The 14044-nt window shown below is 40.1% G+C and overlaps 2 gene segments (V, D, J or C); both read left to right on the top strand.

The window, feature by feature from the left end:
* Positions 1 to 3330: 3330 nt before the first annotated feature.
* LOC115078502 lies at positions 3331 to 3917 on the top strand. The segment is given in 2 exon segments: positions 3331 to 3376; positions 3466 to 3917. Coding segments are annotated over 2 exon segments (498 nt in total).
* A 5130-nt stretch (positions 3918 to 9047) lies between these two features.
* LOC115078501 lies at positions 9048 to 9620 on the top strand. The segment is given in 2 exon segments: positions 9048 to 9144; positions 9229 to 9620. Coding segments are annotated over 2 exon segments (438 nt in total).
* The last annotated feature ends 4424 nt before the right edge of the window (positions 9621 to 14044 follow it).

Below are 14044 nucleotides of genomic sequence, written 5' to 3'. Positions count from 1 at the left end.
ATTACAATGATTTAGCTTTTCCTTTTCTTGCTAAATGACAAGGAATGATTAAAATAATGAATTATTTTAAAAAGTGCAGCTACTTTTCCCTTCGCCATGTTCCCAAAGCAGAATTCCCTTAGGCTGAATGCTAGTAAATTCCTGCAATAAATCCCAAATCACAGACTCCAAGAACCAGTGCACCAGGTGAAAAGTACAGCCCTAAGCAGTTTCATTCATTGTACATTTTGGCCTAGATTCATGATTTTGCAATATTTATAGCAAAACTAGCACCCGCAATAAAAAGAAATAGGGCTGTGGTTAGGCTAATTTATCTGTTACAGCATAGTTTTGTTTTTTTTGCAACCTGAGTTTGAGTTACATTTATTGCACCTGCATTATTTTCACATCACAAGCAGAGAAGTCCCCTGCTGGTGAGGGAGAGAGAGAGATCCCTCTGTGGAGGCTCACACATAAGTCAACTTTTATACCACTGTAAGAGGGGGCATTATGAACTCGGGGGTGGGCTAGGTAGGTAGAAAGTACATTGTACAACTCTCATCTTTTATACCTTTCATGACTCCAAATCACATAAAATCTTCACTGATGTCTACTGTGCTGTTCCTACCTCGGACTGTGCATGTAAAACTGCCCCCCCCAAAAAAAAAACCTAGCCCACCACTAAAACCTCATCCCTCTCCCCCCCCCCCCAAAAAAAAAAACCAACAGGATTTGCAATAAATCTCTCACTCTCCCTCTCCCCTCCCAAAATGGGATTTGCAATAAATCCCATTTCAGTCATAAGGCACAGCTGTCACAGGCATAACACAGAGCAAAAAGGCGTAGTTATCTCCAGCATTAAGTCCCATGATAGTGTGCATAATTTATGGCACACAAGGTTAACCAGCCTCATTTCCATTTACTCCTCCCATCCAACCACTAATTATAAATTTGCATACACATTTCACAATGCGGTATTTATCATGTGTGTTATAGCATTATCACAGGCATTCAGGCCCTAACACATGCAATAACACCCTAAGGCATTTTGACAAGGAAATATTGACTACTATAATTATCTCTGATGCAGACTCTTTGGTTGAATCATGGCCTTGTCGGGTGTTTCCTAATCCACTATTAATTTGATGTATATGTATATGTATATATCTCTGTATAGCCATACTGATAATATTAAATTAGCATTTTTAACAGGAGTGATTTTGTATCTTTTATTTTAACAGATTTGGGTTTGTATTTTATCACACGCTTTGTGCTTTAAGTACATTTCTTTGTTATTAATGAAATAATTAATTTCTCCTGCACCACTATTGTTTTGTATTTACTGGGTGTGGTTCACTTACCACTCTTTGTTTTTTATCCTCCAAACCAGACCTGTTTGTGTCCCTTGATGAAAAAGTTTGCCAAAATCAGCTGTTATCATATTCTGTCATGGTGGTCCTTCCCCTGAACTCTCATAACCTGACCAATGTAGTTGGTGCATTTAGGGAGTTGTGAGGGAAACTTGTGTGGCCCTCATCAACCTTTAACATTTAATACATCTCAAAGGGGAGGGAGGAAATTGGCAGAAGACACCAGGTGAATTCATGGGGACTTGGACACTCTCTCCCTACCCAGTCATACACACACACACACACACACACACACACACAAACCCCGTTCACTAACTCATTCAAACAGATGCACCTGCTCACCGCTTATGCACTTACTAGCAGACACAGATGCTGTGTACTCACTCACATTCTCACACACACACACCCCAAAACAATGCAACCCCCAACCCACATCTTACAATATATAACAGGTGCACACAGACACCCTGCCCAGAAGGTGAGGGCAGGGTATCTGTATCAGTGACTATATTTTACCCTGTCAATTTTGATGGGCTTTTCCACAAGTATGTAATGAACAGTAAGACATTTTTGCTTGAAAAAAAATATGGTATGCCCTCCAGAAGATCCTCAACCAGTAACTCTCCTGTGCATACTAACTAGAGACCAGAAGTTACCTAGATATGAAGAATATGCTGCTTTTCATTGCAGTTGTAATACAGTGGCTCTAACTTTTGTCCTTTTGGGAGCACAAGTAAGCCGATTTCTCAGGGTATAACAAGTTATGCAAATTAGCCTTGTTCTAAAATTATATATGCATGCAAATAGATATGTTGTATATTTATTGTAGAAATATTAAACCAGATCTCACTTTACATATTTCATTGAGAATCCCTGCCATAGTCAGTCTTTAATATTCTGTATTCTGGTGGTAGTTCCCTCAAACTCTCATGATCCAATCAAAGTAATTAGTGAATTTAGAGAATTTATGGAGGAAACATGTAACATAAGTCAATGTAAAACATTAAATATCTCTTAGTTTAGGTCTAATAAGTACAAGTAATTTGAGATAGGGACACCTTACTTTTGAAATCTCTACAGATTTTTATAGACTAACCATCCTATATTAATTTTCTTTCTAAGTATGGCTAAAGGAATATTTAAAAGCAGAATGTTCTGTCTCTTGTGTTTGAAAGTTCAATGAAAAATCCTTTTTTAAAACATTTAATTCAAGTATCAGTTCTCATGTAACTAACTTCAGACCGATTACTTCAGGAATTTTTACACAGGTAGAGAATGGGAGAGTATGGCTAATCAATCAGGAATGTCGTTACCTTTTCTTTCTGGTGAAACATAAAAAAAAGAAATTAGAGACTTTTTACTTTTTAAAAAGTTTTCCTCTGAATTATCCCTTTCAAAGGTCAAAGTGCAATAGTGGGGGGACTTTAGAAGCCTTATTCTCCCATTCTTACATCTCCCACAAATAGAGACAGAAACACGCGTTTGTCTGTTGCCTCTCTCTCTCTCTCTCTCTCTAGTTGGGTGTTTCCTATTAGCTTTCTTTCTAGCCACGTCTGTGATTGTGCTAAATAAATAAATAAATAAGATATTTCATAGGAAAGGACTGAATGGATCTGTGAATCGATGTGTTTTGTAAGGATAAATCAGTGGAATTAGGCTCTGGGAAACGAATTAAAGACCAACAGGTAACTCCGGGATCCGGCTAGGAGAGGGAAGGTTACTTTCCCGGACGAGCCCTGGTTCAAACGTTTCCTGATTTCCGATTTCCAATTGCAAAGCTGTCATGAGGGAGCGCTCCTTGCGGAAGAAACACTCTGTGCCCTTGGCCTTCAGACGTCTTCACTTTTATACAGGCTGCAGGGAGATGATGCAAATCGCCTAAATACATTTCCTGATTTATATAAGAGCAGCGAAGGAAAGCGTAAAGTATTCTGAGCAGGGACGCTTCTCTCCTCCAAGGAATCTTTCTGTTCTCGCAGACATGAAACTGTTACTAAATGTATTACTTTTAATTACAACTTTTACAGGTAACACATTCCATGGGCAATAGACACCCTGAGGCTGGGACAAGACTTATCTTGTATATGTATTTCATCTTTTTTGTCTGACTTTGCAGGGGTCCTGGCACAAGTACAACTGGTTCAGTCCAGTCCAGAGGTGAAGAAGCCCGGAGAGTCCCTGAGATTGTCCTGCCAAGCCTCGGGATTCATTTTCAGCAGCTATGGTATGAACTGGGTTCGCCAGGCCCCCGGCCAAGGGCTGGAGTGGGTCTCCTACATAAACAGCGGTGGGGGTACATCCTACGCGGATGCGGTGAAAGGCAGATTCACCATCTCCAGAGACAATAACAACAACTTGCTGTACTTACAAATGACCAACCTGAAACCTGAGGACTCCGGCGTGTATTACTGTACGAGAGACACGGTCAGGGGAGCCCTATGGAGATTCACACAAAAACCTATGCCCGCCACTTCTTCCTCTTACAGCCTGGGGGCAGCAGCAACATTCAAATGCCAAATGAGCTTAGGCGGAGTAATGAAGGATGAAGCTTCGCTTTTCAGATTTTGAAAGATGTAAACGCGCATTTATTTCAGCAGGCTGATGACGTTTGAAGGATATTCTTGGAGCGTTATTATAGTACTGGCAGCCGATGACTTATTGCATATAAGGGCCTTAGGTCATGGCTGGTTGTATGTCTTGTATATTGTTTCTAAGTATTTATGTACTCAACTTTTATTATGAGTTATTTTTATGTGTTTGTTTTAGTAAGATATAGTTTAGATTATTTTTAATTATGAATGACTTTTGGAAACCGCCTACAGCAATGTTGCTAAGTGGTCTATAAATTGTTAAAGAAATAAATACTTGTCTTAAATTCATTTCTTCAGCGTGCGGATAATTGGCAAACCAAGCAATAACCTCCTCAGGGGCCTGGGCTTGCATAATTCACCGGATGGAGCTCCCTCGCTTTTATAATTATACTTGACGCATGTATTTTTCATGCTATAGGAGGCTTTTCTGAAAGGCTATTTTTCCCCCATAAAAAAAAACTATTTCCATGTTTATCTGAAAGCAAACATTTGATGTATATGTGAATTTCCTAGAATTAAATGCTAAAAATTAAATAGATTTTTCATCCAACAATATCATAAGGGTAATTTTTAAATTTTACAACGAGGATCAGACTAGTTGAAGGCCACATATACAAAGAAATTAAAATATGTATGTTAGTCTGTGTGATTCTATATTAAATTATCTGAAAAATATAAAAATAAACAAGGAAATGTTTATGGAGCTCAGATAAGGCTAGGAACAAGAATTTAAGTCGGTTTTAATCATTTAAGGTTTCACATTGTGAGTTCGCTAGTAATCAGATTTTAAAGCAGCTCCTCCCTATCTAAAAACCGATAACTTTGCTTTCAGTCTAGCACAATACCTAAGCCAGTGACACTTCCTTCTCCTCCCCCCACCCCCAACAAACACACACACACACACACACACACACACACACATACATACACACACACACACACACACACACACATACATACACACACACACACATACATACACACACACACACACACACACATATACACACTCTCTCTCTCTCTCTCTCTCTCTCTCTAAAGGAATAGTCACTATTGCATCACCAGGCTTTTGTCCAGGCTAGGCAGTAAACCTTATAGATTATTTAGATTTAGGAAAGATTTGTAACAACCTTTGCATAGAGCCAGTGGAAGAAATGAGGTTGCTAACTATTTAGAGTTATGAATGAAATATTAGCACAATGGTCCTGTCCTACCATGTTTCGTATTGATTTTTTTATTTTATACGTCGTATTCTGTAAACTGCCACGAACAATGGAGTAGGCGGTATAAAAATAATGTTAAATAAAGAAATATATACTATTGTTATGAGTGTATATCAACTGTGTGAAAATAATTCATGTTAAATGTATTTCTTTTACTGCTCCGAAAGATTACATGTTAGTAAGATATCCTATTTTGGTACAGGTACCACAAAAATATAAATAAAGCACAAGAACAAGAATTTCTTAGTGGAAAGGGAGCTCCAGATATATGAGGCTGAAAGGGGGTTGACTCATATCATCCTTTTCTTTGCTAAAAAGGAATTCCTGAAGAGGTTATAAAGTCTTACTGACTTTAAATCTTAGAAGGTAAGACGGAAGCCAAGTTAAGGAAATTGGGATTGAATATTATTATTAAACATAGAAACATAGAAATGACGGCAGAAAAAGACCAAATGGCCCATCTAGTCTGCCCAGCAAGCTTTTGCACTTTTTTTTCTCTTACTTATCTGTTACTCTTGGCCCCTAGTAACCTATTTGGTTCTATTTCCCTTCCACCCCCGCCATTAATGTAGAGAGCAGTGTTGGAACTGCATCTAAGTGAATAGCTTAATTAGTTAAGGGTATTAACCACCGCAATAAGCAAGCTACACCCATGCTTATCTGTTTAATTCAGTCCTTGTTGGTTGTTGCCTGTAAATAGATCCACCTTTCTATATTCCCCCCTGCCGTTGAAGCAGAGAGCCTTGCTGGCCATGCATTGAAAGTGAAGTATCAGTCTTTCTCCCCTGCCGTTGAAGCAGAGAGCTATGCTGGATATGCGTGAAGTGTCAGACTTTCTCCCCTGCCATTGAAGCAGAGAGCTATGCTTTATATGCATTTATATGCATTATTGTGAAAGTTGCTACAGAGTGCAAATTTACTGTGATATGGTGCTCCCTGTGATATAAAAAAGACGAAGTTGAAAAATTTTTTTATCCACTGCTGTGCACACTCTTGTTAAATAAGAAAAATTTTTCATTTAGTATAAAACCGCATCAGCAAGTCTGACGGCGGCAGTGCCAATCACTTGCCGCCCGGACTACTCGTCACTTGCGGTGTAAGGATGTTAAAGATGTTAAAGAGAGTATTAGGAAAAGAGTCTTTAAATATCAGCTGGTCCCTAACATTAAACTTCAAAAAGTAAATCCCCGACAGCAGCCGGTGTTTCGCGATGCTAAGATCGCTTCTTCAGGAGAACTTTATGAATCATTGATGAGGGTGCTTCTATGCGGACGAAACCGTCTCAAACATAATTGCATTTCATAGCAGGAAAGAAAAACACCAATATAAATTAAAGAACACTGAAACCTATCGAATGCATTGCATCCAATTAACAGTTAAATAGCCAGAGTCACTGAATGAGACCACGAAAGCAAAACTAAGTCATGGATCACCAGTACAGAGATGTTGATCACAAAGGGACGATAACAAAAAGAAAAAAACAACACAAAATAGGCGATTTCCTAATTCCAGGAAACTCGAAAGACCTCAGTACTAGCAGTTGCCACAAGAAGGCAGTAAGTGTTATTACAATACTAGGATAGACAAAACGGAACCTCACATCTGTCTTTTATCTATGAATACAATTATTATTATTATTACATCTAATAAAGATTGTCTGTATCCAAAAATATTTCTCCTTTTCTCGTTCCCTTTTGCTGTTAGTATATCCTGACACCTCAATGTGTATTTTCAGCTTGAGAATTGTATTGACCAATTGTTATTGTTATTTTTCTAAATTACTTTCCTCATGCTTACTTTATTTATGATACATTTCTCTAGTCTCAGCACGAATAGGCTTAAAGAATACTTGATTTACTACTAAAGTCTTCTACTTGATCACTTTTTGAAGTTAAAACCTGGCGGAAATTGAGAGAAATATTAAAACAAATGTTAAAGAATAAGTACATGATTACAGTAACATATACAAGAGGTGGCAAATTCTGGTAGTCAGACCCTCAAACAGGCAGTCCACAATGAATATGCAGGTGATACTTTTGCATGTACTGCTTCCAATGCATGCAAATAATCTTATGAATATTCATTGAAGATATACCGAAAACAAGACGGTTTGTGGCTTTTGAGGACCTGAGTTGGTCACCCTGGTCTATACTAAATCCAATCCTCAGAAAAATCCTGAAACAAAAAGCAACAGCAATCTCAGTAATGTTTAACATTTCTTTAACAATGACACAAGTTTATCCAGTCCTCCATTACTGACAGTTTATTCATGTAATCTGCACATTTTCTCACATACCCTTCTTCTAGATATATTAAAACTAATTTGAAAATGATGAGTCATGATTTGTTTGAGAAAAATATTTCAAACCAAACATCAAGTCATCCACAAATTCTGAAATTTCCAAAATGTTGCAGAGGTCACCATTTTGAAAAACAAAAAGGTTGCATGGCAAAAGCAAAATCTCCCCATCCCTGCACCAGCGAATAAAAGCCCTCCCTAAGATCTTGTGTTTAACACACACACACACACACATACACACACACGCACATACATATACACACACACACATATATACACACACATACATACACACACACACACATATATACACACACATACATACACACACACACACATACACACATATACACATACATACACACACACACACACATACACACATATACACATACATACATACACACACATACACATATACACATACATACATACACACATACACATACATACACACATACACATACATACACACACACATACATACACACATACATACACACACACATACATACACACACACATACACACACACACACACACACATATACACACACATATATTCACACACACACACACACATACACACATACACACACACACATCTTTCGTGCCTCACACCCCCAATCCATCACCATGCTACTTCTGCAGTCTAGTGAGGGCAGGAGCAGCTCCACCAGGCCATTTTTTTAAATGATGCAGACTGACTCTGAGTGGCATTGACCAATGTCATAAGCTACTTTAAGCCACCGCACAAGGTCATGTCAGTCAGTGCTGGGTTGCGTCCCTAGGAGAAGGGGAGGAAGGATAAGACTGCTGGACTTGATCAAGGGCACAGGAGAGAGGAGAGAGCTGGGATCCAGCATGAGGGATGAGACTGATGGATTCAGGTCCCGTGGAGGAAGGATGAGGAAAGAGAGTTCTGGGATCGGGCGTAGGACGGGGGAAGGAGGCACCGGGATTAAGTTACACCGGGGAAAGGGAGAGATGAGACAGCTGGGCGGGGAATGATGAAAGCCCTTTCACTTCTCTTCCCCTCCCTTCCTTCCTTTGCCATTATAAATGTATTTATTACAGCAATGGTACTAAAAGCGAAGGGGATTACTGATTGGTTTGCCTTAATGTTACAAGAAAGTAACCAGAGTCAGCACTGCTGAGCAGCCCGGACTGAAATCGAGCGCATTCATCATCCTTTTCACTGTAAAATGTTACAAACAGAGGGATCCCGAGGACATCATTTTGCATCCTACTCAGCGAACAGTTATACAAATATTGAGAAGAGAAGTGCAAATACACTGACCAGGTACATTTCAATAGTACTGTATATAGTGACATATATGAATGTAATCGGCCATCTGCAACTGGAAAATTGAATAGAACTGAACACAACTATTCCTAATCAGGTTTTCATAATTCAAATGCTTTAAAGTAATCCGAGTCGTCTCCAATGAAAGCAAACTACAACGAATATAGTGGCAGTTTCTCTTATTGTATGGTGACTGGTGCCGATTTTTGAATATTGTATGCAAATCATTCCCTATACTTTCTTTAAATACACAAGGGATTCCCAGAGTGCATGCGAGCCCTCATTCGGATCCTCAGACTGAGAGCTCCTTAAAGTTACAAAAAAATAAATATGGAATCACTGCTGAGTTTTCTTTGCTTCCTGTCCCTTCTGTCCGGTGAGTGTTGTTTGCGTATTGAAGAAATCATTGGCTCGGTTTAGTTGATATGAATTTCATGAGTTCTCTTTCATTCATCTTAAGGTATCCACGGCCAGCTTACATTTGAGGAGTCTGGGGGAGGACTCGTGAAGCCTTCGCAAACCTTCAGGCTGACCTGCAAAGTGTCAGGGGGGTCCATCACTGACAGCAGTAAGATGTATGCTGTAGACTGGGTCCGCCAGCCTCCAGGAAAGGGACTGGAATGGCTGGGACGGGCCGTCCACTCAGGGGGCTTTGATTATTCTCCATCTCTAAAGAGTCGGTTGACCATCTCCAGAGACACTTCCAAAAATGAGGTTTACATTGCAATGACCAACGCGAAAGCTGAAGACTCAGGCACATATCACTGCTGCAGAGACACAGCAAAACGTCTGAAGGGAGGACTGGGGCAAAAAGAAAGAGGAAGGCGATTTTACAGCCTGCAAACACGGTGACTGAGAAATATCTTAACGCCATTCCCTCATATGTATTCCAAGTCATGAGTGTGAAGATACTAAAGATTCAATTTTATATTCAGTTGGATCAAACTATCAAAAGAAGCAGATAGCACTTTGTATGCGAGAATCTTCCATACCAGCATTCACTTAGATGAATTGTTTCTATACATGAATATTCCAATGAAAAACTACACCCAGGGCAATTACCCACCGGAGATCTACAGGGTCTCTTCTCATTATTCCACCAAAGGTCAGCTCAAGCCAGAAAATAAGCTTGCTATTTATAAATGATCACAGCTGATTATAAACTACTCTTTTACAATTCACAATGTCTATCCTAACCTATCACCTGACATAACTCTGACCCTGGTTTACAGATCAAGATAATCAATTATACACCCAATTTAGCAATTTTTACAAATAGTTGTATTTATGTATTTATTTATTTATTTATGTAAACACTTTTATATAGCAAAGTTCGTATGGACATCACATCGGTTTACATAACACGAAAGGGAAGAAGAGGAAGAGAAATTGGAAGAAAAAATGTTACATTATAACAAATAACTGATTAATAAAGGATGCTAAAAGAAGAGAAAAGGATAGAGAAGAGCAGATAGGTAAAGGGGGAGATGTTAGAGGAACAGGTAACTGGTTTAAGAAAACATAGAATTAACTCAAAAGGGGGAATATGTACAGTGGATGGGTAGGAGGTTGTCAAATAAGAATGGCAGGGTGTTAGGAGAAGGCCTGTTTAAAGAGCCAGATTTTTAATTTCTTTTTGAAGGTCTGGGTGGAAGGCTCAAGTTGAATATCAGGGGGCATCGAGTTCCAGTGATGGGGGCCGGCAATGGATAAAGCATGGTTTTTGGTGGGGTTGAGGTGTGTGTGTGCTTGGCGAGGGGATTGAAAAGTGTGCCGGTGTAAGAGGATCTGGTGAGTCTGGTGGGCGTGTGGAAGTATAAGGATTTGTTTAGCCAATATATGTCTGGGTTGTAGAGGGTTTATGGATTAAGTTGAGGGTCTTATATAGAATTCTAGAAGAGATGGGGAGCCAATGCAGGTCTTTTAGGATGGGAGTGATGTGATCGCATTTTCAAGAATTAGTGAAAATATGGGCAGTGAAGGTTTGGAGCATCTGCAGAGGTTTGAGAGAGGCAGCAGGAAGTCCAAGAAGTAGTGCGTTGCAGTAATCGATTTTGGAGAAGATTACTGCTTGGAGGACAGTGCAGAAATCGTTTATGTGAAGGAGGGGTTGAAGTTTTTTAAGGACATGGAGTTTATAATAACAGTCTTTCAGGGTGGAGCTAATACATTTTTTGAAATTGAGGTTGCAGTCAAGGGTGACGCCTAGGCTTCGTGCTTGGTGGAGTAAGTGGGAAGAAGGGGAGGAGGGAGAGGAAAAGAGGGAGGAGAGGTGGGTAGGTTGTGGGTGAAAAGGAGAAGTTCAGTTTTTGAGGTGTTCAGTGCTAGATTTAAGTTTGAGAGAAGAAGATGAATAGACGATAGGCAGTTTTGCCAGGTTTGGAGAGAAGCGGTGAAAGATTTAGTGATAGGCATGAGAATTTGGACATCGTCTGCATAGATGTAGTGGGTTAGGCCAAGGTCAGAAAGGAGTCAGCAGAGGGGCAACATGTAAATATTGAAGAGAGTTGATGACAGGGAGGAGCCTTGGGGGACCCCAAAGGTGAAATTGATGGGATGGGATTAGTGGTTGCCTATTTTTACTTTGTAAGTTCTATTGTCAAAGATATGATTTGAACCAGTTGAGGGCTGAGCCAGAAAAGCCAATCTCAGCTAGTCTGCATGAGGGTTTTGTGGCTAATGGTGTCAAAAGCTGAGGAAATGTCAACTAAGGCAAGGATGTATGATTGGCCATTGTCAAGACCTTTGATATTGGTGTCAGAGAGTGAGAGAAGGAGAGTTTCGGTATTAAAGTATTTCCGGAACCCAAATTGTGAGGGGGAGAGAATGCTGTGTTTCTCGATGATTATTAAATGCAGGTTCAAAACCTTTATTCAATGCAAAAGAAGCATAAAAAATATGCAGTAGTGGCTAAAACTATCCAGAAAAGGCAATGGCAAAAAAGTGAAAAAGGAAACTTTAGAAAGGGCTGTCTGAAAGGTGCAGGGCCATTCATGTAAGGGCTGCTAAGATGGTGAGAGATTGCAAGCTGGCTAAAAGACAGGAAACAGAGAGTAGGGTTAAATGGTCAATTTTCACAGTGGAAAAGGGTAAACAGTGGAGTGCCTCAGGGATCTGTACTTGGACGGGTGCTTTTTAATATATTAAAAATGATCCAGAAAGGGGTAAGACCAATGAGGTGATCAAATTTGCAGATGACAAAATTATGCAGAGTAGTTAAATCTGGAGGGATTGTGATGAATTGTAGGAGGACCTTGCAAGACTGGAAGATTGGGCATCCAAATGACAGATGACATTTAATGTGGACAAGTGCAAGGTGATGCATGTATGGAAAAATAACCCTTGCTATAGTTACACAATGTTAGGTTCCATATTAGGAGCTACCACCCAGGAAAGAGATCTAGGTGTCATAATGGACAAGGGGTGAGTGAGAGAGGAGGTGAATGAGAGGGAGGAGAAAGAAGAGAAAGGGGTGAGTGAAGAGAAAGGAAGGATGAGTGAAATGTGAGGTTTGGAGGGAAGGGAAAATAGGACAGGGTGAATGAAGGATTGGAGGATGAGTCAGTGGGGAGGGAAGTTAGAAGTGGAGGTGAGTGAAAAGTGGGGAGAAGAATGAGAAGGAAAGGAAAGAAGAGGACGAGTGAGTGAATGGAAAGGGATCTACACACAAAAGTAGATTCCACAGCACTGAACCCACTGACAGGGTTGGCGATCAACACAATGAAGGGTAGAGCCCCTAATTTAAGACTTGGCTTTTCAAACAAGCTTTCCCCTAGAGCCAAGAACTCGAATAAAAGTCTTTTTCAAGCCCACAACGAGTTATTCAGATCTATTATTTTCTTCCTTTTTTCAATCAGAAATTTACACATGCTGACTTCAATGTAAAATCTTGTTTACTTAGTTCTTGTTCAATGTAAAACTTCTTTTTTATTCTGTTCTATGTAAACCGCTATTTGTAGCGATAGTTACTGTTCTTTGTGAACCGGGGTGATATGTATATTATACAGGAACCTCCGGTATATAAATTATTTAAATAATAATAATAATAATTAATATAACCCCTTTTTTTTTTATTGATCCTTTAAAAAAAATAAACACCAGATAAGCACAGAGAATCACTGAGGGAGTGGAAGGGACTATAAAGCAGAGCAGGTGTGGCTGGGCAGCCTGGATAGGCTGTATGTACTTTATCTTCTGCCATGTTCCACCTTTCTTTGAAAAATTTCACAAACTACAAACTTTGCAGGTTTTCTCCAGTATCAGTAGAGCGAGCTACTACCACTGTACAAAGCAGAATCTGAGGTTAAGGGGCATTTTAAAAGGTATAGGTGCTGCAATCTGCTTAGCAAGGCAGCTCTTTTTATATGGAAAATACATGTTTATAAATAAATATATAAATATGTGCTTAATTTGTGGAGAAAGGGCCTGGAATGCAGTTCCACCATGTCTCTTCATACTTAAGAGGTAAAGCTGCAGAGGTGTTCGAGCAGCCTGCAGGGAAGAGGAGGAGAGGAGGCAGATGGAGAGATACAGCCACTCTACTCTCTAATCCCTCCCTGGGGTGATACTGAAGCAGACCTAAAAAAAGGGGTTGAATTATTAGCACAAGTTTGAAATTTATTTGCAGCAGTGCCAGTTGTCAAGGATTCAAAGCTGCCTTAAGCTCTGCAGCTCACATGTTTGAAACGTTTCTAATTCAACCAATTTTTGTTCTTTTACCCGGGGCTTAATTCCTGGTGGAATAACCCAGAATGGCATTCTGCAACCGCTTTTCCAAACACAAGGCGTCAGAGTCAAGCTGGCAGTGCAAATCAGAAATGGAGCCGCGCTGGTGGTGGCAGGATTAGTTGTTGCTCCCAGGCCCCAGAGAGAGCAGATCAGAGAGGGTTGGAGCTGCCCCCTGGCCTGGATTTTTGTGCAGTAAAAGGTGGCCCTGAGAGAGGATGGGAAAGGTCCAAGGGAGAGGAGGTGAATGTTTGTCAGCCCCACCGTTTCCGCTGCTGCTGAATGTGTTCTCATGCATGCGTGTGTGTGTGTGTGTTTGCAGCAGAGAGTTCATACCCAATCCCCCTACACCCACTTCACCTCCCCTCCCCCTCCCCACTCCAACTTCCACTCCCTTTTCCTGTGTCCGGTAAGAGTCGTCTCCAGATTTTTCCATTGTAAGTCCAATAGATGAACTATGGAAGCACAAAATTAAACAGCACCGGTTAACAATACTAAGCCAGCAGGTCAGTAATAATCCCAGGGCATTATCTATTATTAAACTCTAGAGA

Source organism: Rhinatrema bivittatum, chromosome 16 (assembly GCF_901001135.1).
Source record: "Rhinatrema bivittatum chromosome 16, aRhiBiv1.1, whole genome shotgun sequence".
Classification (NCBI taxonomy): Eukaryota; Metazoa; Chordata; class Amphibia; order Gymnophiona; family Rhinatrematidae; genus Rhinatrema; species Rhinatrema bivittatum.
This window is presented reverse-complemented; position numbering and strand designations above follow the sequence as displayed.